Below are 24,810 nucleotides of genomic sequence, written 5' to 3'. Positions count from 1 at the left end.
TTTTAAATAAAGAAAGTAATGCAAAACAGATTAATCAATTCGACTTTTAAAAACAACTCCTAAAACAGCAATTTAACATGAATTTAACTATCTAACGAGAGCATTGATCCATAAAATAAAAGCAATAATCAATGTACTGTACTATAAAAGAAAGAAGACAGTACTTTAGATTCAAATTAAAATTATTATTTTTTCTTACCTGCACTGATTGATAGACATTGTTTGGATGGGGGAGGGGCTTTTATACATTGCCGCAGTCACACAATCAATCAAAAACAGAGAACAAGCCACAGTCACAAAAACGAAAAAGCCAAATAAAAACGCAATTCCTTTTAGCAAAAAAAAGCACCAGATATCATCTCCAAATATCACCTCAGAACACTGCAATTGCAAATGGAAGGCTTTGATTACAATGGGGGGGGGGCAAATTAGCAGCGGAACAGTGAAAACAGAAGCTCAGGAGCACGTTTGGCTTCCGAAGCAAAGTTCGCAAACTGGAACACTGACTTCCAGGTTTGCAGCATTCGAGTTCAAAGTTGTTCAGGAACTCAGCTGTTTGAGAACCGAGGTACCACTGTATATAGACATGGTTGCCATACATCCAGAATTGTAAACAGCGTCTGGGCGGAAATTGCTGAAATTTCCGGGAAAATCTCAACATGTGGCAGCCCATGTCGCAAGCGTAGATTTCGGCAAACTTAACTTGAACTCGGCAAACTTAACTTGAAATAGATACGCCCAGTTCCTTCAAGCCCTCTTCAGAAGGCTTGGTTTCAGACCCTTGATAATCTTGATTGAGTCCTCTGCATCATCTTCATGACGTTTTCCATTAACATATAGCAAGCTTTCAAACTGTGAGTTTTGTTCTGCAAATCCATTTTTTAAAATCTAACTTAAATGTTGCATTCAACTGATGGTAACGTGACCAGTTTCCCTCCCACCTAAAGGAAGAAGTTCCCTTTATAGGGACCCCACATACAATGAAGCAATACCACACGGCCCTAAACCTAACCTCCCAATACATCAACCTCAGCGGGTAAACATTCGGTCTGCTGTGTCAAAGTTTTACTGGACGTTTGGATAATATTGGCGAGAGCGCCTGTAATCTCACAGTCACCACTTCCCCAGAATAAGAATCACTTCCGTCCAAACCAGTAAGTATGTCTGTAATTATGACAAACTGACCAATGCCCAGATGACTTAAGCCCTATATCGGACTCATCTCAATGGGTTTCCCCCCCCCAAATATAGAGCATGGTCCAATCCCCTGGACATTCTCAGACTTACAGAAGTCTTTCTCAAGGTCTTGAAGGAATCTGAAGAGTTGATTCAAGCAACACAAAAGGAGATTTCTCCTAAAGATCAGGAAGAACTTTCTGAGAGTAAGAGCCAGCAGTGAAAAGGAACTCCCTCAGAAGCCGGTGGACTCTCCTTCATTGGAGGTATTTAAGAAGAAGTTGGGTGGCCATCTGTCATGGATGCTTGAAATGAGTTTTTTTCTGCATTGGCGGGGATTGGACTAGATTCTGAATCTACCATTCTATTATTCACCATGCTGTGAGTTCTTAAATTGACTTATTTACGAGTGAAATTTTATCCACATTCCATGCGCTGATATGCTTTCAACTCTGTATGAATTATTTGGTGGGCCATGAGAGTGGCACTCTGACTGAAGCTCTTCCCACATTCCAAACACTAAGAAGTTTTCTCTCTTGTATGAATTATTTGATGGGAAGCGAGATTCTGGCTCTGACTGAAGCTCTTCCCACAATCGAAGCACTCATAGGGTTTCTCCCCTGTATGAATTCTTTGATGGGAAGTGAGATGTGATCTGTGACTGAAGCGCTTCCCACATTCGAAGCATTGATAGGGTTTCTGCCCTGTATGGATTATTTGATGGGATGTGAGACTTTGGCTGCGACTGAAGCTCTTTCCACATTCCAAGCACTGAAAGGGTTTCTGCCCCATATGGATTCTTTGATGGGAAGTGAGATGTTGTCTATGTCTGAATCTCTTTCCACAATCCAAGCACTGATATGGTTTCTCCTCTGTATGGATTCTTTTATGGATTATGAGATGGGGGCGCTGACTGAAGCTCTTCCCACATTCGAAGCAATGATACGGTTTCTCCCCTGTATGGATTCTTTGATGGATTATGAGATAGGAGCTTTGACTGAAACTCTTCCCACATTCAAAGCACTGATAGGGTTTCTCCCCTGTATGGATTCTTTGATGCAAAGTGAGACTGCTGCTTTCACTGAAGCTCTTTCCACATTCCAAGCACTGATGTGGTTTCTCTCCTGTATGAACTTTGTGATGGGAATAGAGACTCCGACTGTGACTGAAGCTCTTGCCACATTCCAAGCACTGATAGGGTTTCTCCCCGGTATGAATTCTTTGATGGGAAGTGAGATGATCCTTTCGACTGAAGCTCTTTCCACATTCCAAGCACTGAAAGGGTTTCTCTCCTTTATGAAGTTTTTGATGGGAAGTGAGACTCTGCCTGTGACTGAAGCTCTTTTCACATTCTAGGCACTGATAGGGTTTCTCCCCGGTATGAATTCTTTGATGGGAAGTGAGATGTTGTCTGTGACTGAAGCTCTTCCCACATTCTAAGCACTGATAGGATTTCTCCCCTGTATGTATTCTTTGATGCAAAGTGAGAATGTCCTTTCGACTGAAGCTCTTCCCACATTTGAAGCACTGATAGGGTTTCTCCCCTGTATGAATTCTTTGATGGGAATAGAGACGCCGACTTTGACGGAAGCTCTTCCCACATTCGAAGCACTGATATGGTTTCTTCCCTGTATGAATTCTTTGATGGGAAGTGAGATTTGAGTTGCAAGTGAAGCTCTTCCCACATTCCAGGCACTGAAAGGGTTTATCCTCTGTATGAATTCTTTGATGGGAAGTGAGACTCTTCCTGTGACTGACTCTCTTCCCACATTCCAAGCACTGAAAGGGTTTCTCCCCTGTATGAATTCTTTGATGGGAAATGAGACTCTGCCTGTGACTGAAGCTCTTTTCACACTCCAGGCACTGATAGGGTTTCTCCCCCGTATGAATTCTTTGATGGGAAGTGAGTTGTGCGCTTTGATTAAAGCTCTTTCCACATTCTAAGCACTGATAGGGTTTCTCCCCTGTATGAATTATTTGATGGCGAGTGAGATGATCCTTTCGACTGAAGCTCTTTCCACATTCTCTGCAGTGATACAATTTCTCTCCTCTATGAATTATTTCCTGTGAAGTGAGGCTATCCCTCCGAATGAAGCTCTTTCGTTGATGGGAGGTGGACTGGGAGCTCTGGCCGATGTTCTCTCCATCCTCTGAATATTTATTTGATTTCTCTGATATGTGGATTCTGTTGTGGTCCCCCTTGTTCTTCCCTCCCCATTCATCACCATCTGCAATGAAGAGAAAAGATAATTATAGCTCCAGATCATTGAACAGAGTTCCCTGCCCCCAACTCACTAAGAGACTTGAGAGTTCTCCGTTTCAGCCTCAAGAGGACAGCCTTGAAGTCTAACTTAACGGCATTCTAGATGTGTGGCATCTTCAACCCCCTAACACTTGAGCACGCCTGAGGGGTGCCTGATTCTCTTGAAACCAATGGGCCACACTACCTGCATACTGTGACCAGGGTTCAGATGACACAGAACCATCAAACCCACCACCTGAGCCCTCCCCCAGCAATGCACTGCCATGTTAGGGTAAGTCATGCTAACTCTGCATTGCTGCCCCGGACCCCAACCCCACTCAGAGTGAAGGGGACGTGGTTCACATCCATTATTGAACAAAGTTAATGAATGCTTGTGATAAAGGAAGGACTGAAGTTAGATGTGAAGCCTTACAATAGTTTTCACTGCCTTTGTTGGCTGATATTAACTGACATATTGCTTGGCTTTTATTTGTGATAGATTTGATTTGGCTCAATCCTGGAATCCACCCCATATGCAAGGTCAGTCATCTCTTTGGTTAATCAAATGCAAACAGAAGCCAAAACAACAAACCTGACGGAAGTTACTTCAACTTCCCTAAAAACTCTCAAGCCCACATTTAAGAAGGCCTGGGTGGTTCAGCCAAGCCTGGTCATTGTTTAAAAAGGCATGACTAGACAAAGAATATTCACAAACAGTTGACTTCCGGGTTATCGCCTCTGGCAATGGCAGAGCTCCTCTGATCGGGAGGAACTTGCTCCGTGAAAAACAGGGTCTGACCACCACGGCGAAGGCGGAGACCCTCAGAAATCACAAGTGGAAGAATCCTGTGAACTTGGGATTTGGCTGGCACCTTTTGCTCCCCCCTAATCGCGGGGAGACCCGGTATCGAGAATCCGGAGCGACGTGGGGTGAGCGGCGCGGTGCTTTGAATCGACCGCTTCTTTCACGGAGTGAAGCCGCATTGCTGCTGTCGGAGAGCGCTGACTTTTTCCTGTGGACAATTGGATTTTAAACAACAACCCATGAGTAGAACAGAAAATTGGACTTTTAAATAATTTAATTTGGCACCGAACGGGGAAGGTTCAAACAGGAAGTCCACCTTCCCTTTCTGTAAACAGACTGAAGCAAAGTAGTCGTTAACTAAGGTCTTGGAAAGTCTCATGTAAAGGATTAAAACCCCACTGATTGAAACTACTTAACACCCTTGGAAGCAGGAGAAGGGGGGGGGAATTTTGACCAAGTGAACCTGCAGGAGAAAGTGAAAAATCAAAAATTGAATCACCACGTCTCTGAACCTGGGAACGGTTTGCAAAAGTCCTTTGACGGTGAACAGGATAAATTTGACAGCTAGCCATAAAAGAAAGACATTGTTTCCATCGTCCACTTCTGCGCTTAAAAAGAAGAAAAGGTAACTGAAAACTGTTACTATTTTACTTTTGGAATTGTGCTGGAAAGGATTGATACAAATGGAGACTGTCTTCCTCTAGAGGGAGTTTTGGGACATTGTTACAAAAGTACAGCTGCAGACTTTGGCTTTAAGATAAAGACTGTGGGAAACCAGGTTTTGACCTTGAACATCTCAAGAATGTCGGCTAAGGAAGACGTAGTGTCTGTATTGAATAAGACCATTTATTTGTTGGGAAAGCTGCTGTAGTAAAGTTGGTACTGTTTAGAAATCATTCCTTGGTCAAGTAAAAAGAGTGAGGCCTTGTGGGAACTCCATCAGCCACAAGGACCCTGGGAAAGAAGTTGTGTTTCTTTAAACTCTAGACTAGCTGGCTCCTTGGCGTGAAAGGTTTATTGGGATAAAGGAAGCCTTGATTTAATGAAAGGGCAGACACCTGGGTCTAAGGGTGTGAACATCCCCCCCCAATGATGTTATCTGTCCTTGAAATGCTTGGGAATGGGTATCTGCATAATTTCCATGGAAGGGAGGAAACCCTTTGATTTGGGCTCTGGATTCTAAATTGACCCAGCTGCCAAGGGGTAGATTGATCGACTAGCAAGCCGGTCATTGGTGAGTTTAAAAATTAATTAAGACTTATGATTGCCTTGAGAGTTACGACGCCAAGTGCGAATTGGGGATAAAAGATCAGGGGATTGTTTGAGAAGTTGCTCTCTGCCATTGCTCACTGCAATCCGCAAAGATGCCCGGCTGTTGATGTTCCACCTAATAACCGTCGTCTCGTCTTTTGTAATGGAGATCTACGAAAGCCTTCAATTTGTGGACTCTTGAAAAGGACTCTGACTATCCTATTTGTGTTTGACTTTGTGAGTATGTAAGTTAGTTAGACTATACAATGTCTTTATTTTCTTATCTGTAAGTTTCAAAAGATGTGCCTGCTTCTTTTAGCATGTTTACTTATGTTATTTTAAAATAAACTTTTAAGAAAGAAACTGTTTTAGTTTGTGTGCCTTCCCGGGGGAATAGCTAAGTCCTAGCCTTACGCTTGGTTACGCTCTACCGTAGAATTTCTGTCTGCAAGTCTGTGGAAACAACTTGTAGAGTGGGGATAGCCAGTGATAACGGGTCACAGCCTTCTCCCTGGGTTGTGGTTCTGGGTCCCCTGGAATAGAGGGAGTGGTGGCAGCCCTACCGGGTCGATTTCGTTCTGTTTTGCAAAAAGTAATGTGCCTGCCAACCCTGCCCTAGGAGACCTAGTCTGGCCGGAGAGCAGATACAGGTGAGGGAGGGGCAAGCGGTTGGGGGCCGACATTACTACAGCTGCATAAACAGATAGATGTCATGGCTACTAATATTGATATCCTGGGAACAAAAGTGGGCATCAGCACAGAAGTTGACCAGAATCTGGCACAGGAATCTATTCTAATTGAACAAATGGATGAATCGGAGAAGGAGAAAGTTGTTGTTGTTGAATATAAAGCAATACAAGGGGGAGCCTCAACCTTACAGATGCAAATGGAGGATTACAAGTTGAGGCCCTATATGACTGTAACTAGAAAAAGCCAGATTATGAAGATGGGAGCCTGGCCTGGTCTGGAAAAGGAAAGTTGGAGAGATCCCCGTATGCAGGGATCAATTGACTTTTGGGATATGAACTTGGGCCAGGAGGAGATTGGAGCTTTTGGGGCCTTTGGATTTGGAGGAATTGTGAAACAAGATTTGGAATCCTTTATGGGCCCTAGCTTTAACCATGGAAACCTGGCCGACTTGTTAAGAAGGAATAAAAGTATTGTTGGTTTGGAGCTTCCCCAAGATCTGCTTTTTAGTATCAAAGATTATCAAGAAGATCGGCAGAAGGGACGTGAAGAAGAGTTAAGAGCCTCGGATATAAGATCTCCAGGTTGATGGACTGTTGGGGGTTGATGGAAGTGATGGCAGGGCCCGAGACCAGGGAGAGGAGACGGTGGAAGAAGATTGGGAATTCAAAGTGTATATATGGAGACTTTAAAAAATTTAATGAGGGATGGAAAAATCGTGGAATTAAATTTTATGACCCTAGGGGAAATGTCTTAAGAGATTAAGTTCAAATATATTAGTTTTAACGAGAAATAAGATTAAATAAAGTAAAAATGGATTGTTAATTGATGAAAGAAGAGAATGTAAAATTACAGTATATTAAGATAAATTATTAGGATAAAAACAAAGATGAAGGATTTGCTGAAATATCTAATTGAATTGGAATACAAAAAAGGGAGGTGTGAGGAGGTCAAGGAAATAAGCTAAGGAAAGAAAGTTATGTAAAGGTTTGACTTGTTCTTTTTTAATTCTATGTATCTTTTTTCTCTTTTGTTTGTTTTCTTTTCTTACTTTTTTTTGATGCGACTTTCTTTTAGGCATTGTTTTCTTTTCTTTTCTTTGTTTAATTTGGGGTGGTTTTTTGTTTATATATATATATTTTCATGTAAACTTTAAAATCTTAATAAAATTTATTATTAAAAAAAGATATCCCTCCATTCAGGGCTCATGGTGTGGATGTTAGAATCCCAGATGCCGTTGGTCTCCTTCCAAACAGTGGAGGTTCATCAAATAGAGCAGGGGTGCCCAACAGGTCGATCACGATCTACTGGTAGATCCCTGCGAGGTTTTGGTCAATCGCAGTCAATCGCTGGCCCCCTCCTGGATCCTCCTACCATTGTTGGAGAATGGAAGACAGAGCTTACAAACCGAGGCTGGAGGCTGTTTTCCCCCCAGCGCTCCTTTGGTGAGTTGCTAATAAAAGCTCAACAACTTTGACCTGAACCCCTACAAAACAGGGGGAGATCACTCCCAGTTTTTAATTCTGCGAGTAGATCGCAGTCTCTTGGAAGTTGGCCACCCCGAAATAGAGCTATGTATGGAATTTCAAAATTGATGTTTAATGAGAGGGTCCATGATCCCACAATTCTCCTCGACTTCCTCACGCAAAGCTCTCTTGTCGGGATCCAGCAACGTCCCTGCCTCCTCTGAAACAAGCAGGAACATCTTCACCTACACACTCCCCATCAGCTGTTGCCTCAATCTAAATTTGGTCTAAATTTAAAGCTTTTTTCTAAATCTCTTACTTCAGTTTGAATCTCTTCTCATTTTCATGAGGAGACCAACTCTGTATACCGTATTTTTAGCTCCATAGGGTGCACCGGACCATATGGTGCACCTAGTCTTTAGGGGGGAAATAAAGGGGGGAAAATTATTCCCCCTCCCAGCCCCAAAGAGCAAAGAAGCCAAGACAGTGAGCGGGATCCATCCCGCTGGCTGTCTTGGCTTCCTCTTTAGTCGCACGCAAACTCACCAGCGGGGAGAGGCTGCAGGCGGCTTTGGCAGAAGCCAAGACAGTGAGCGGGATGGATCCCGCTTGCTCTCTTGGCTTCGTTTTTAGCTACGGGGCTGGGGCTGGGGCGGGGGAAGCCTGAGCGACCCCATCCCCCAGAAGAGGCAGCTATCCACAAGCCTTTTGAATGCGGCGGGAGTTCCCGCCGGGCTCCAAAGGCTCGCGGACAGCAGCCTGAAGCCCGGGTGTGCAGCGCCAACCCCTGCTGCGCACCGACCCCTATTGCCCTCCAGGCTTCAGCGACAGCCTGCATTCGCTCCATAGGACGTACAAACATTTCCTCTTCATTTCTGGAGGGGAAAAAGTGCATCCGATATTCAGAAAAATAAGGATAGTTTAATTGGTAACATAAAATGGAAAATGACTATTACTCACACTTAATCTAAGCCCAACGGCCACAAGAGCTTCTGACTAGGAATTCGGCTATGCGAAGTTGAATGTTCTCTGTTCTCCGCTGTTTACCCTTTTTTGTTTCAATTTATAGCAATTCATGAACTCAGAACTCATATACTGATAACCAACAAGGAACGACATGTTATTCCTGCAAATTTATTCTGCAAGTTTTGAGATATTCAAATGACATGAGAAGAATGAGTCTATACATTTGTATCATTTATTAGTCCTATAATCCTTGTTTTTAAAAGCAATAAAAAGTGTTTCCAAAAAGTAAAGATAATGGGGCAACACACGGAGGCCCCACCTGCAGTCAATCCCGAAATTAGGATCAGGTAGTTTAAGAATGTAGGATCAGCTTCGAGTGCTGCGCGATGGATCAGTGACTTGTTCTGTTGCTCTGTTTTCTCCTATCTCTCCTCCTCCAATTTAAACCAATTCATGAACTCAGAACTGCTACACTGACCACTAATGATGAACCATATGTTATAGACATTCCTGCAAATTACTTCTACTAGTTTTGAGAATCATATGAGAAGACTGAGAAGACTGAGAAGACTCAGTCTACATATTTGTATTATATATTAGTCTTATATGATCCCTGTTTTTAAAAGAAAATGAAAAGTTATTCCTAAAAGAAAAGTAAAAGGCGAAACACACTGGCCCCATCTGCAGTCAATCCAGAAATTAGGATCAGGTAATTTAAAGAATCATGGCTTCTAGTGCTGCGCGACGGATCAGTGAGTTCTCTGACATTGGTAGGGCATTCAGAGCACAGTACTGGCGCCAATACATCACGGTGGCCGGGGAGCTGTGACGTAGTCCTGTCTCAAATTGCCTGCAGATGTCAAAGGCGCTGGAAGGCAGGTGGAGGAGCCCAAAAAGGTGCCCACCTTCTCAATCTCCATCCGCCTGCCTGCCTCATCCCACCCCCAAGCTGAGCAAGCCCCAGTACCTCTCCAGCCCCATCCATCCATGTCCCCATCTCCCCTCCCCTGGGACTCACCAGATCCCTCGGAGGTCCCTGGGAGGGAACGCTCAGAGGCTGTGAGGAGGGATGCAGGAGACAACCTGACCAGGTCAACTGTCCATCTTCCCCCTTCCATCCTCGCTAGGTTTACAGATTCAGTCTCTTTCATCCTTCCTGAGGAGTCAAGAAGCCACCACAAGCTGCAGGGTCCTGGGAGAGAGGAAGAAGCAAAGGGAGCCTCAGAGGCCCTGCAGGGATTCTCCTGCCCTAGATATTCCCCTGCTCCTGGAGAAGCACAAATGGGGCGGCCCCTTGCTAACAAAAAACCCCATTTGAAACATCTCCAGCGATTCCCATTTAATCTGTTTGCACCTCACCCCACTTCATAAGGCTGGCATGGTATGCACACTAGTGACCTGAGAGTGGACCCCATTGATCTCAGTGGGGCTTATGGATAGAACTTGGTGCAAAAACCAGGCACCATCCTGTCCCCAAGCCTGAAAACTGCAGCCCCAGAGCATGGGCAGAATACAGCCAAATAGCTATTACATGTAGGTGCCCCCACGTCTCTATGCAAGAGATGCCTTAGCAGTTGAGCTGGCTGGGCCCCAAACCTCTTTCTGCTCATCATTAGAGCTGCTGAGAGACCCTAGAAGGTTGGGAATAGAATCTGGCTCCTGCTGTTTCTTAGCCACCTCCTCATTTTCCTTATTCACGCAAAATGGAGTGGTTTTTGGTTGTGCTTTCTTTAGAGAAGCTCTCTTTGGAGCAGGGCCCGTGGCACTCGGGGAGAGACCATAAATTTTGTAACCACTCCAGGTCAACACCATCTTTCCCTTAATTCCGTATCATGTTTCCTTATACCATTTGTAGCAATTTGTAGCAATTAAAGCTTTTCTAACTTTAGTCTGCTGCAGGGTCTGTGTCATTCACTTAGTGTTCTGCAGAATGCGGAGGCTAGACTGGTGACTGGGAGTGGCTGCTGGAACCATGTAAGACCGCTCCTAAAGGATCTACTTTCAAAGTGTTGGTGGTGACCTTTAAAGCCCTTTAAAGCCCTAAACGGCCTCGACCCAGGATACCCGAAGGAGCATCTCCAACCCCATCCTTCAGCCTGGACCCTGAGGTCCAGCACCAAGGGCCTTCTGGCGGTTCCCTCAGTGCAAGAAGAGAAGTTACAGGGAAGCAGGCTGAGGGCCTTCTTGGTAGTGGCCCCCTCCCTGAGGAACACGCTCCCATCAGATGTCAAGGAGATGAGTAACTATGTAACCTTTAGAAGACACCTGAAGGCAGCCCTGTATATTATATGTGCTGGAATATATTATATGTGTATATATATGTGCTGTATATTATATGTGCTGGGAAACCCAGTCAACTGGGTAGCAGGTAAATACTATTATTATTATTATCATTCACACAGGATGCTGATCAGCTTCACCCCAGTGTCTTGCCAGGGCAGGAGGGGCTTGGTCTTCCTAAAAATGTTGAGCTGAGCAAGGCTGGATGGAGCTCCTGCTCCCAAGAGTGGCACATGCCAGTCTGTGCACTTGCTCTGCTGGGAGGGGGCAGATGTTTAACAAGGTTGGAAACCAGATCTCACCCGGCCCTAGGGACTCCTCCCAAGAATCCTGGGAGCCAGAATTGGTTCAGGACCCTGAGAGTTGCAAGGAGACAGCTTCAGCCCTGCTGCGCAAAGACTGCAATTCCCAGGGTGGTCACCAATCCCCCCTTCTTGCCAGGGAACTCTGGGAATTGTATTTGGGTAGATGGTGGGAGAGGGTCTCCCCTCCAGTCTCCACACTTGGGGGGGGCTGTATCTGCCCTCTTTTTGTTGCCCCAAAGACTCCTCCCCAACAAGGAAGGCAGCATCTTGATCCAAAGGAAGAAGAGAGTTGCAGACCTGCTGGACACTCAGCCCCTGACTTGGGGGTCTCCCCCCCCCCCCATGCATGAGCCGAGCGGGGGGCCCCTTGCCTCCTCCCTTGCAGCCCTGGGACCCCCTTCTCCCCGCTGCCCCCCAAGGGGGAAGAGAGAAGAGACTCACCAGATTCCAGGAGGGGCACCGAGGAAGTTTTTGCAAAGCAGAGAGAACAAAGCAGCCTCCTCTTTGCTGGCACGAAGGGACTGGGCAGGGAGGGGCTTCTGCTGGGGAGGACCTTGCCCTCCCCCGCCCTCCCCTTCCTGTCCTCTCTAGGAATCCAGCTCTGCTCCTTTTAACCCTTGGCAAGCCTCGTGAATTCATAGGATTTTTTCATTCAAATTAAATAAAACCACCATGATACTGTAGACTATGGCTTACTCAGTAGACAGCATAAAAAAAACCACGCATCCACTATTTCGTGGGGCCGCAGGGGTGCAAAAACATGGTTAGAAAACACGGATCCTCATGTACCCTCATGCTTTTTGCACAAGACCAGCCCAAAGTCACCATCAGTTCAAACATCATGGCCAGGGGCATCCACCACAAAAATCACGGATCCACGGCTTCCTGGCCATTCCGTGGCCCAAAAATGTGGTTTTGAAGCACGGATCCTCATGGATCCTCACGCTTTTTGCATTGGGCCAACCCAAGGGCCAACCCAAACGCACCATCAAATCACACATCATGTCCAGGGGCACAGCCTACACCACATAAAACTCGGATCCACGCCTGCCTGGCCATGCCGTGGCCCAAAAACGTGGTTCCGAAGCATGGATCCTCATGATTTTTGCACAAGACCAGCCCAAAGTCACCATCAGTTCAAACATCATGGCCAGGGGCACAGCCTGCACCACAAAAATCACGGATCCACGACTTCCTAGCAAATCCATGGCCCAAAAACGTGGTTTTGAATCACGGATCCTCATGGATCCTCACACTTTTTGCATTGGGCCACCCCAAACTCACCGTCAGATTACACGTCATAGCCAGGGGCACAACCTGCACCACAAAAATCACGGATCCACGACTTCCAGGCAAATCCATGGCCCAAAAACGTGGTTTTGAAGCACGGATCCTCATGGATCCTCACACTTTTCACATTGGGCCAACTCAAACGCACCGTTAGATCACACATCATGTCCAGGGGCACAGCCTGCGCCATGAAAATCACAGTTCCACGGGTTCCTGGCCACTCCGTGGTCCAAAAACGTGGTTTTGAATCACGGATCCTCATGGATCCTCATGCTTTTCACATTGGGCCAACCCAAACTCACTGTCAGATCACACGTCATAGCCAGGGGCACAACCTGCACCACAAAAATCACAGTTCCACGGGTTCCTGGCCATACCGTGGCCCAAAAACGTGGTTTTGAAGCACGGATCCTCATGGATCCTCATACTTTTGCACTGGGCCATCCCTAAATCACTGTCAAATCACACTTCATGCCATCGGGCTTGAAAAAAACTCGGATCCACGGGTTCCTGGCCATACCGTGGCCCAAAAACATGGTTTCGAAGCATGGATCCTCACGCATTTTCCATTGGGCCAACCCAAACTCACCGTCAAATCACACATCATGACCAGGGCCACAGCCCGCACCACAAAAAACTAGGATCCACGGCTCCCTGGCAACACCATGGACCAAAAACGTGGTTTTGAAGCACGGATCCTCATGGATCATCACACTTTTTGCATTGGGGAACCCCAAATTCACCCTTTATTCAAATATCTTGTACATAACCACAGATCTGACCACAAACATCATGGATCTACTGCTTCATGGCCCTGGCCAGATGCCACCCTGGATATATTGGCCAATTTTTAGGTGGGTGTGCTGGGATGGAGGAAATGGAGTCGGCTTAATCTCTATCCATTAAAGATGGGCGCCCAATGGCTGGGCCAGAATGATTTCAGTTCGGTTTGCCAGCTCCCAGCTCTTCATGGGGCTCAATAGTCACCTGTAGCTGCCATCAGGAGTCCCTTTGTGATCCTGGATGCTTCTGTCTCTATGGAGGCATTGGTCACAAATGTAGCCAAACGGGAATTTTTGAATCTATGTCAGGTTAGGCAATCGGTACTGTACCTGTCCCTTTCCAACGTAGCCATGGTGATCCATGCAGTAGTCACCTGCAGACTAGACTACTTTAACTTGCTGTACACCTGAGCCGGGGAGTGCAGGGTATGAATGTGAAAGAGAGAGAGAGAGATGCAGGGCTACCCTTGAGACTGCTCCAGAAACTCCATATGGTCTAAAATGCAGATGCATGAGTTCTTACTTGGACTTTGTGGAGAGCCCACATTCAGTTGGTTGTTCATCAGCTGGATTGGCTCCAGTTGGAGTATCGAATCAGGTTCAATGTTTTGGTGCTAATCTTTAAAGCCCTAAACAGTCTGTGACCTTTCTTATCTGTGGGAATTATCTTCCAATACACCCCCCATGAGTGTGACGCTCATCTAACAGCAACCTACTGGAGGTCTCTGGCCCAAAACATATCCAGCTGTCCTCAACCAGAGCCTTTTTGGTGGAACGCTTTGTCTAATGAGACCAGGGCTCAGTGCAATCTATCTCAGTTCTCTCACTTGTCCTGGTGAATGGGCTTGCACATTCCTATGACCCTTGTGAGTGAAGCGGTTGGGAATCTCGTACTCCCAGCAGGGTCACCCAAGGCGGTAAGGTCAAAGAAAATTAAATATGCTCAGAGTCCTGTAGTGATTTCATGCTCTTTATTGCAGCTTGTAAAACAGTGACTGAATTTCCCCCCAAACCTCAGGCTTTTATATACATTATTTACACAATGAGTCCCGTCTGACTGGCTGATTCTGCTTCCCTCCTGGAGCCTGGTTGGTCTTTTCCTGCAAGCCAATCAGTTCTTGCATTCTAGGATCCTACTTGCCTATTGTTCTAGCATCCAAGCTTAGTACATAACAGGGAAGGAGCTAGACAAAGAATGATCCAAGAAGTCCTCAACGGCAGAACAGGCGGGTGATAACAAGCAGTGTGTTACAACGGCTCTGAAGGCGGATGAAGGCTGCAGCAGATAGGATCCACCAGTTCGTCGTGACTACTCATGCCATCAGAACAGAGCCCTACTGCGAAGACTGTGCGTTGGTCAGCATACACTGATCTACACACATAAAACAAATTCACGCACAGGCATCTTCCCCAAACCCAACCCAACCCCCCAAACCCAACCCCCCATGGCAATCACTAAATGGCTGCGGGGGCAAGAATGTGAAGCCCCTAGTCATGAACCGACACATGGGCGGTGGATACAGATTCAGTCGTTCTGACTCAAGGAATGAGGCAGTTGAGCAGCTCAGCAGCTGTATCCATGACTGAGCAGCCCTTTTTAGGATCCACGATGCTCACCCCGAAAAGGGGAAGGGGCTGGAAACGGTGCCCTAAACATAGTATGTCTCCCTTTTTCCCTGACTGGATTACGACGCCTGGGTGGAATCTCTTTTCCCATAGTTTGAATCCATTATTCTGCATCCTAGTCTCTAGAACAGCAGAAAACAAGCTTGCTCCCTCTTCAACATGACATCCCTTCAAATATTTAAACATGGCTATCATGTCACTCCTTAACCTTCTTTTCTCTAGATTAAACAAATCCAGCTCCCTAAGTCTCTCCTCATAGGGCTTGGATTCCAGACATTTTACATTTTGGTCACCCTCCTCTGGACATGCTCCAACTTGACAATATCCTTCTTCAACTGGACACAGTATTTCAGGTGTGGTCTGACCAACCAGAATAGTGTGGTGGCATTCCTTCACTTGATCTAGACACTATACTCCTATTGATGCAGCCCAGAATCGCATTGGTGTTCTTAGCTGCCACATCACACTGTTGACTCATATTCAGCTTGTGGTCGACCAAGACTCCCAGATCCCTTTCACTGGTACTGTTGCCAAGCCAAGTGTCCCCCACCTGTGCATTTCATTTTTTTTATCCAGGTGTAGTACCTTACATTTGTCCCCATGGAACTCCATATTGTTGGTTTTGGCCCAGCTCTCTAGCCTATTCAGGTCATTTTGACTTCTGACCCTGTCCTCTGGTGTATTAGCAACCCCTCCCAGTTTGCAGTCATTTGCAAATTTGATTAGCACACCCTCTATTCCATCATTCAAATCATTTATAAAAATATTGAATAGCACCAGGCCCAGGACAGAACCTTGTGGAACCCTAATAGTCATTTTTTTCCAGGATGAAGGTGAGCCACTGATGAGCACTCCTTGGGTTCAGCCCGTCAACCAATTACAAATCCACCTAACAGTAGCTTTGTCTAGCCCACATTTTACTAGTTTTTTTGCAATAATATCATGGGGGACCTTTTCAAAGGTCTTACTGAAGTCAAGGTAAGCTGGTACAAGGGAAAGCAGGATTGTAATTACCGTAAAAATTACTGATCACTTTGGATCAGCAGTCTCAACCTAACCCGCTATGTGGGGAGAGCCACGTGTTCCTTTGGAAGGCAAGTGGAATACAGTGTGATATACTGACAGCTGTTTTAAAAGATGTAACTGTAACTTAAAATCCAGTATCAGAAAAAAATAAAAATAGATGGTCCCTGTGTGGATAGTCACGTCTGCATGATGGGGTTCTAAAATCAGTCCTGAAAGTAGATTGAGAATGACTCATGCATAGCTTTTGCTCTGCCATTAACAAGGTGAGCTGAAGCAAATTCTTTTTTTTTTCTTTTTACTTTTTAAGTAAATTTTTATTAGATTTTTTTTAAAAAGGTTACAGAAAAAAAGAAAAAATATAAGTTAAAACAGAACAATCAAAAAAGAAAAAGAAAGAACAATACATAAGAAAACAAATATCATCCAAGAACAAAAATAAAATAAAATAAAAATAAAATAAAGAGAAACAAGTCAAACCTTTACATCACTTGCTTTCATTCGCTTACTTCCTTGACCACCTCACACCTCCCATTTTTGTATTCTAATTCAGTTAGATATTTCAGCAAATCCTTTCCAGCTTTGTTTTTATCTTAATAATTTATCTTAATATACTGTGATTTTGCATTCTCTTTCACCAATTCATTTTTGCTTAATCCTTTATATCTTTTCTGCTAAAACCACATAGTTTTATTCCAACATCTTTCTAACATTCCTTAATTTTACAATATTTCTGAAAATAAACTTTAAATTTTTTCCAATCTTCTTCCACCGACTCTTCTCCTTGGTCTCGGATTCTGCCAGTCATCTCAGCCAGTCCCATGTCGTCCATCACCTTCATCTGCCATTCTTCCCGGGTGGGTAGATCTTGTGTTTTCCAATACTTTGTGATAAGTATTCTTGCTGCTGTTGTGGAGCTGAAGCAAATTCTTGGCTCCCTTTGGGTTTAGCAATATTTCCTACAGCATTCTTGTTGAAGGGCATTGGAGAGTTAGGTGAGGGACATTTTTCTGTTTTTCCATCAAGCCCCCAGACAAGAATGCTACAGCATCAGCCCCAAACACTCAGTCCCATAACAAAAAATACTCAACAGGGTTAGGACTGAGGGTAGGGGAAGTACAATCATGATCTTTCCAGGCCTCTAGAAGCTGACCCTTTTGGTCATTTTGGTCATGGAGCCAAATATCTGTTCCCAAGTTTAAAGAGTCTAAACTCTGCATCCAAGAGTATTAAAAGAACTCCAGGTCATAGAATCAGAATCATAGAGTTGGAAGAGACCTGGCAGATGTGAAAACAAACTGGGCCAAAACAAGATGAATTTTAACAGGGAGAAATGTAAAGTATTGCACTTGGGCAAAAAAAATGAGAGGCACAAATACAAGATGGGTGACACCTGGCTTGAGAGCAGTACATGTGAAAAGGATCCAGGAGTCTTGGTTGACCACAAACTTGACACGAGCCAACAGTGTGACGCGGCAGCTAAAAAAGCCAATGCAATTCTGGGCTGCATCAATAGGAGTATAGCATCTAGATCAAGGGAAGTAATAGTGCCACTGTATTCTGCTCTGGTCAGACCTCACCTGGAGTACTGTGTCCAGTTCTGGGCACCACAGTTCAAGAAAGACACTGACAAAGTGGAGCGTGTCCAGAGGAGGGCAACCAAAATGGTCAAAGGCCTGGAAACGATGCCTTATGAGGAACGGCTAAGGGAGCTGGGCATGTTTAGCCTGGAGAAGAGGAGGTTAAGGGGTGATATGATAGCCATGTTCAAATATATAAAAGGATGTCACATAGAGGAGGGAGAAAGGTTGTTTTCTGCTGCTCCAGAGAAGCGGACACGGAGCAATGGATCCAAACTACAAGAAAGAAGATTCCACCTAAACATTAGGAAGAACTTCCTGACAGTAAGAGCTGTTCGACAGTGGAATTTGCTGCCAAGGAGTGTGGTGGAGTCTCCTTCTTTGGAGGTCTTTAAGCAGAGGCTTGACAACCATATGTCAGGAGTGCTCTGATGGTGTTCCTGCTTGGCAGGGGGTTGGACTCGATGGCCCTTGTGGTCTCTTCCAACTCTATGATTCTATGATTCTATGACTCTCCTTCATTGGAGGTATTTAAGAAGAAGTTGGATGGCCATCTGTCATGGATGCTTGAAATGACCTTTTTTCTGCATTGGCAGGGGTTGGACTAGATTCCGAATCTACCATTCCGAGTGAAATTTTCTCCACATTCCATGCGCCGATATGCTTTAAACCCTGTATGAATAATTTGGTGGGCCATGAGAGTGGCACTTTGACTGAAGCTCTTTCCACATTCCAAGCACTGATAGGGTTTCTCCCCTGTATGGACTCTTTGATGGGAAGTGAGATTGTCCTTTCGACTGAAGCTCTTACCACATTCCAAGCACTGATATGGTTTCTCCCCTGTATGAATTCTTTGATGGGAAGTGAGGCTATTCCTTCGAATTAAGCTCTTTGTTTGATGGGAGGACTGGGAGCTCTGACGGATGTTCTCTCCACACTTTGAATATTTATCGGACTTCTCCGCTATGTCGATTCTGTTGTGGTTCCCCTTGTTCTTCCCTTCCAATTCATCACCATCTACAATGAAGAGAGTAGCTAATTAGAGCTTCAGGAAGAAACGGAGCTCCAGATTATTGAACAATGTTAATGGATGCTTGTGATAGAGGAAGAACTGAAGAGAGTTCGATGTGAGGCCTTACTATAGTTTTCACTGCCTTTTTTAGCTGGAATTTCTTGCCTTTTATCTGGGATAGATTTTGTTTGGCTCAGTCATGGAGTCCAATCCATGCTGAAGGTCAGTCATCTCTTTGGTCAACAAAATGCAGACAGAAGCAAAAGCAAAAATGAGACTTCCCTGTGTGGTGCGCTCAGTGGTGGGTCGAGGGAAGTGCTCTGATACAGTCGAGAAAGAGGAAGGACCAGGGACGCGGACTTATAAAAAATATTGGGGGGGCCCGGGAAAGCTCATGAATAATAAATAAGCTCATGAATATGCAAATAAAGTGGCGCCGCCTCCTCGTGAGCGAATAGGGGAGAGCGTGCTGCGCCTATTAATCAGCTCCAAAGGAAATTGGGTGGAGCTTTTGCTCGGGAGGGAGGGCAGGAGGCATGCAGCCTGCCCCTCCCTGTGCATTTTGGGCTGGGGGAGGGGCGGCGATGGCGCTCTGCTGGAGGGGCGCCGCAGATTATTGGGGGGGCGGAGCCCCCCCAAACGAATTTTTGAGGGGGCTCGGGCCCCCTCAAGCCCCATGGAGTCGGCGCCTATGGGAAGGACAGTTAAAAAGCATTCTGGGAATTAGGAACCGGGAAAGAAGACAAACCAAGGCTAGTAATAAAAGAAGGGAAAGTGCACAGCGCCATCTGGCAGACAATTTTAAAAGTGCAGGCAAAATGTGTTGATGTGCTCATCCTCTGTATTTGAAGCCGACTCCTCTATCTCTTCCATTATTAAATTGTGGGAATAATATTCATAACCTGACGGCTCCCAACAGTTTGAAACATTACAGACTTGGAGGTTCTGGTCTTATTTAAAGACATCACCAGCCAAACCTGGGCCAAAGCATATTAACCTGTGTACATAAGAAAAAGAAATGGAAGGTCAAGATGGCTGAGAAGAAAATACAATCTAAAATAACTGTTACTGCCAGCTCCCAAGGTAGGAGACTTTCAATAGCAGAAACTGATCCCAATGCAGATTTGAAAGACTTGATAGTCAACATGAACAAAAATATAAATGATAAACCGGATTCAATGAACAATAAGATTGAACAACATTTAAAAATAATAACAGATCTCCAAGGTGAGGTAAAAGACCTGACAATAAAAAATAAGGAGCTAGACAAAACAGTTCAAGAATTAAAAATCAAGACAAGAAGAAGTGTCCAAACGGATTCAGGATGAAAATAAAGACCTGAGGAAAAATCAGGAGATTATACCGGATGACATAACAGAGAGAAAGAAGGCACAAGAGCAATTATTAGATCAGATTGCCGTCTAGGACATGTATCGGCATCAAATGGTTCTGCACTTCTGAGGAATTCCTGAATCCCAAAATGAACAAATTGAGAATAAAATAATCCAAGAGTTAGCAAAGTGGATGGGAGTACAGGAAGACGAATTATTAATGGATGTGGACAAAATATTTAGGATCAGATCAGAAAGATCAAACATGTACAAAGGCCCAGGAGATTACCTAGTGTTTATAAACTCAAGGCTACTGAAAGACAAAATATTTCAAAAAGAAGCCAATGTAAATTAGTAATCGAAGATGGAGAATGAATGAAAAAAAATTAAATGTTGAAAAGATTCTAGGTAAAGCACAGGAATTACTTGGAGAATTCTTCCAAATTAATAAAGAGCAAGATACAGATAGTAGAATAATATGGGAGGTGAGCAAAGCTGGTATAAGAAGATTTTATATTCAACAAAATGTGATTCATAAAAGAAACAGAGAAAAGAAAATGTATCAAATTAGAAAAGAAATAGAAGAAAATGAGGAAATATTAGCCAAACATCCAAAACAAGATCAAGATAGAGCTAATGTCAAAAAGTATAGACCAATCTCTCTACTTAATGTGGATTACAAAATTTTTGCTAATATATTGGCCAAGAGGCTGAAGAAGGTCATGTCAGAATATATCCATAAGGTCCAGGCAGGTTTTCTGCCTGGAAGACATATGAAGGATAATATTAGGAATATAGTAGATATTTTGGAAAAGTTGGAAGCAAGAAAAAATTGTAAAGCAATGTTAATGTTTATTGATGCGGAGAAGGCCTTTGATAATGTATTTTGGAGTTTTATGACACATAATTTAGAAAGTATTAGGGTTGGTCAAGAGTTTTTAAACGGTATTAATGCGATCTATCAGGAACAAAAAGCTAGAATTATAGTAAATAATGTGGTATCAGTGGAAATGAGAATTGAGAAGGGTACCAGGCAAGGGTGCCCACTTTCCCCTCTGCTCTTTATTTCAGTCCTTGAGGTCTTGTTAAGCATGATAAGGAAAGATGAACAAATTAAAGGTATAGTAGTAGGATCCAAACAGTATAAATTAAAAGCCTTTGCAGATGACTTGGTGTTGACATTACAAGATCCAGACTCCAGTGCAGTAAAAGCACTGGAGACAATACAGGAGTTCAGACAGGTAGCAGGATTTAAGTTAAATAAGAGCAAAATTAAAGTATTAGAGAAAAATCTGGACAATGAGGAAAGGAAATTACTACAAGAAAAGACAGGCCTACTTTTTGTGAAAAAAGGTAAATATCTGGGGGTTAATTTGTCGGTGAAAAATTTGAATTTATACAAAGATAACTACGAGAAATTATGGAATGAAATCAAGAGAGATTTAGCGATTTAGTCAAATTTAAAATTGTCATTAATGGGCCGGATTTCTGTGGTTCAGATGAATGTATTGCCAAAGATGTTTCTTTTTGTTTCAAGCCTTCCCAATTATTCACAGTGTGAAATGTTTTAAAGAATGGCAGAAAGCTTTATCTAGATTTATCTGGCAGGGGGGGGGGAACCCAGAATTAAGTATAGATTACTAGTGGACTCAACAGAAAAAGGGGGATTCTCCCTGCCAGATTTGAAGATTTATTTTGAGGCTGCAGCTCTCTGCTGGGTTAAGGAATGGATACAACTGGATGATGCTGATGTTTTAGACTTGGGGGGATTTGGCAATGTGTTTGGATGGCATGCTTCTCTATGGTATGACAAGGTAAAGGCCCATAACGGTTTTAAAAATCATGTAATTAGAAAATCTCTATATAATGTTTGGCTAAAATACAAAGATCTCTTAGAGAGGAAAACACCCAGATGGCTTTCGCCAATGGAGGCAAAGGCCCTCAAAAAGTGAAATATGGAAACCAAGTGGTTGAGATACGCTGATCTGTTACTGGAAGAAAAAGAAGGATATAAATTACCGTATTTTTCGCACCATAGGGCGCACCGGACCATAGGGCGCACCCAGTTTTTTTGGGGGGAAATAAAGGGGAAAAAATTATTCCCCCCCCCCAGGCGCGGGGCTGGGGCGGGGGAAGCACAAGCTTCCCCTGACCCCAGCCCCCAAACAGGCAGCTCTCTGCAAGCAGCGGGAGCGCTCCTGCTGCTTGCGGAGAGGTCCGCGAAGCCTGGACGCGCTGAGCTGAGCGCGCGCAGGCTTCGGGATGCAGGCAAGTCTCCGCAAGCAGCGGGAGCGCTCCTGCTGCTTGCGGAGAGGTCCGTGAAGCCTGGACGCGCTGAGCTCAGCGCACGCAGGCTTCAGCATGCAGGCAACTATCCGCTGGGCTCCCGCTGCTTGCGGAGAGGTGTGCGAAGCCTGGAGAGCGTGAGGGGTCGGTGCGCACCGACCCCTCTCACTCTCCAGGCTTCAGCGAAAGCCTGCATTCGCACCATAGGACGCATACACATTTCCCCTTCATTTTTGGAGGGGAAAAAGTGCGTCCTATGGTGCGAAAAATACGGTAAAACCATTTGATCAAATTAAAGATAAAATAAATTGGCTACATTATCACCAGATTAATGAACTGTAAAAATTAGATAAGAAAAATGGTTTTGCTTCTGAAAAAACTAAGTTGGAAACAGAGTTGTTGGACTTTAAAGTTAAAAAATTGTCTAAAATGTATAATTTATTGTTGGAATGGCAGACAAAAGATGAGCAAGTTAAATCTGTGATGATAGACTGGGCAAGAGATTTGGAACACAACATAATGTTTGAAGATTGGGAGAGGTTATGGAGGAAAGGGGTCAAGTTCACTGCATGTACGGTGTTAAAGGAAAATATAATGAAAAATGATGTATAGATGGTACTTAACTCCTGTAAAATTTGCAAAGATATATCACAATAGTGATAACTTATGTTGGAAATGTAAAGAAAAAGAAGGAACTTTTTATCATATGTGGTGGACCTGCCCCAAGGTTAAAGACTTATGGGAGAAGATTTATAATGAATTGGGGGGAAAGTTGAAACATACATTTATTAAGAAACCAGAGGCCATTCTTCTTGGAATAACAGGATTGGAACTGCCCAAGAAAGATGTTAGACTGTTTTTGTATGCCACAATTGCTGCTAGAATTTTGTTGAGCAAGCCCCAGTACCTCTCCAGCCCCATCTATCCATGTCCCCATCTCCCCTCCCCTGGGACTCACCAGATCTCTCGGAAGTCCCTGAGAGGGAACGCTCAGAGGCTGTGAGGAGGGATGCAGGAGACAACCTGACCAGGTCAACTGTCCATCTTCCCCCTTCCATCCTTGCTAGGTTTACAGATTCAGTCTCTTTCATCCTTCCTGAGGAGTCGAGAAGCCACCACAAGCTGCAGGGTCCTGGGAGAGAGGAAGAAGCAAAGGAAGCCTCAGAGGCCCTGCAAGGATTCTCCTGCCCTAGATATTCCCCTGCTCCTGGAGAAGCACAAATGGGGCAGCCCCTTCCCAAGAGAAACCCCATTTGAAACATCTCCAGTGATTCCCATTCAATGTGTTTGCACCTCACCCCACTTCATTAGAGCTGCTGAGAGACCCTAGAAGGTTGGGAATAGGATCTGGCTCCTGCTGTTTCTTAGCCACCTCCTCATTTTCCTTATTCACGCAAAATGGAGTGATTTTTGGTTGTGCTTTCTTTAGAGAAGCTCTCTTTGGAGCAGGGCTCGTGGCACTTGGGGAGAGACCAGAAATTTTGTAACCCCTCCAGGTCAACACCATCTTTCCCCTTAATTCCTTATCATGTTTCCTTATACCATTTATAGCAATTAAAGCTTTTCTAACTTTAGTCTGCAGCAACGTCTGTGTCATTCACTTAGTGTTCTGCAGAATGTGGAGGCTAAACTGGTGACTGCTGCTGGAACCATGTAAGACCGCTCCTAAAGGATTTACTTTGAAAGTGTTGGTGCTGACCTTTAAAGCCCTGAATGGCCTCGGCCCAGGATACCCGAAGGAGCGTCTCCACCCCCATCGTTCAGCCTGGACCCTGAGGTCCACCACCAAGGGCCTTCTGGCGGTTCCCTCAGTGAAAGAAGATAAGTTGCAGGGAAGCAGGCTGAGGGCCTTCTTGGTAGTGGCCCCCTCCCTGTGGAACACGCTCCCATCAAATGTCAAGGAGATGAGTAACTATGTAACCTTAAGAAGACACCTGTATGCAGCCCTGTATATTATATGTGCTGGAAGCAGCCCAGAGTGTCTGGTGAAACCCAGTCAGATGAGTGGCAGGTAAATATTATTATTATTATTGTTATTATTATTCACACAGGATGCTGATGACATGGCAGCTTCACCCCAGTGCCTTGCCAGGGCAGGAGGGGCTTGGTCTTCCTAAAAATGTTGAGCTGAGCAAGGCTGGATGCAGGTCCTACTCCCAAGAGTGGCACATGCCAGTCTGTGCACTTGCTCTGCTGGGAGGGGGCAGATGTTTAACAAGGTTGGAAACCAGATCTCACCCGGCCCTAGGGACTCCTCCCAAGAATCCTGGGAGCCAGAATTGGTTCAGGACCCTGAGAGTTGCAAGGAGACAGCTTCAGCCCTGCTGCGCAAAGACTGAAATTCCCAGAGTGGTCACCAATCCCCCCTTCTTGCCAGGGAACTCTGGGAATTGTATTTGGGTAGATGGTGGGAGAGGGTCTCCCCTCCAGTCTCCACACTTGGGGGGGGCTGTATCTCCCCACTCCACAGGGCTTCTCCTTCCTCGGATGCTTCTCCGTGTTATGAGATGCGACTTTCCCCTCAATCTGAAGGGGGCTTATTTGCATGCCCCCCTTTTGTTGCCCCAAAGACTCCTCCCCAAAAAGGAAGGCAGCATCTTGATCCAAAGGAAGAACAGAGTCGCAGACCTGCTGGACACTCAGCCCCTCCCTGGCTTGGCAGAGAGGAATTGGGGGCAGGACCCTCTGCTCCCTGACTTGGG

At 44.9% G+C, this 24,810-nt stretch overlaps 2 protein-coding genes across 2 annotated transcripts in view; both read right to left on the bottom strand.

Moving 5' to 3' along the window:
* Positions 1-11,737, bottom strand: part of LOC309364635 (uncharacterized protein) — a 33,051-nt gene extending 21,314 nt beyond the window's left edge. The window contains exon 1 of the mRNA XM_081902320.1: positions 11,620-11,737. The gene's annotated coding sequence lies outside the window, so the exon portion shown is untranslated. The remainder of the gene's footprint in view (positions 1-11,619) is intronic.
* LOC309364385 (uncharacterized protein) overlaps positions 744-24,810 on the bottom strand; it is a 111,187-nt gene continuing 87,120 nt past the window's right edge. The window contains exons 8-10 of the mRNA XM_081901554.1: positions 23,067-23,240; positions 9,612-9,785; positions 744-3,404 (exon numbers count right to left, since the gene is read on the bottom strand). Coding sequence (XP_081757680.1) covers positions 1,696-3,404; positions 9,612-9,785; positions 23,067-23,240 — 2,057 coding nt within the window. The 3' untranslated portion in view covers positions 744-1,695. The remainder of the gene's footprint in view (positions 3,405-9,611; positions 9,786-23,066; positions 23,241-24,810) is intronic.

This window comes from Podarcis melisellensis, assembly GCF_964234715.1.
Source record: "Podarcis melisellensis genome assembly, chromosome: 2".
NCBI lineage: Eukaryota > Metazoa > Chordata > Lepidosauria > Squamata > Lacertidae > Podarcis > Podarcis melisellensis.
This window is presented reverse-complemented; position numbering and strand designations above follow the sequence as displayed.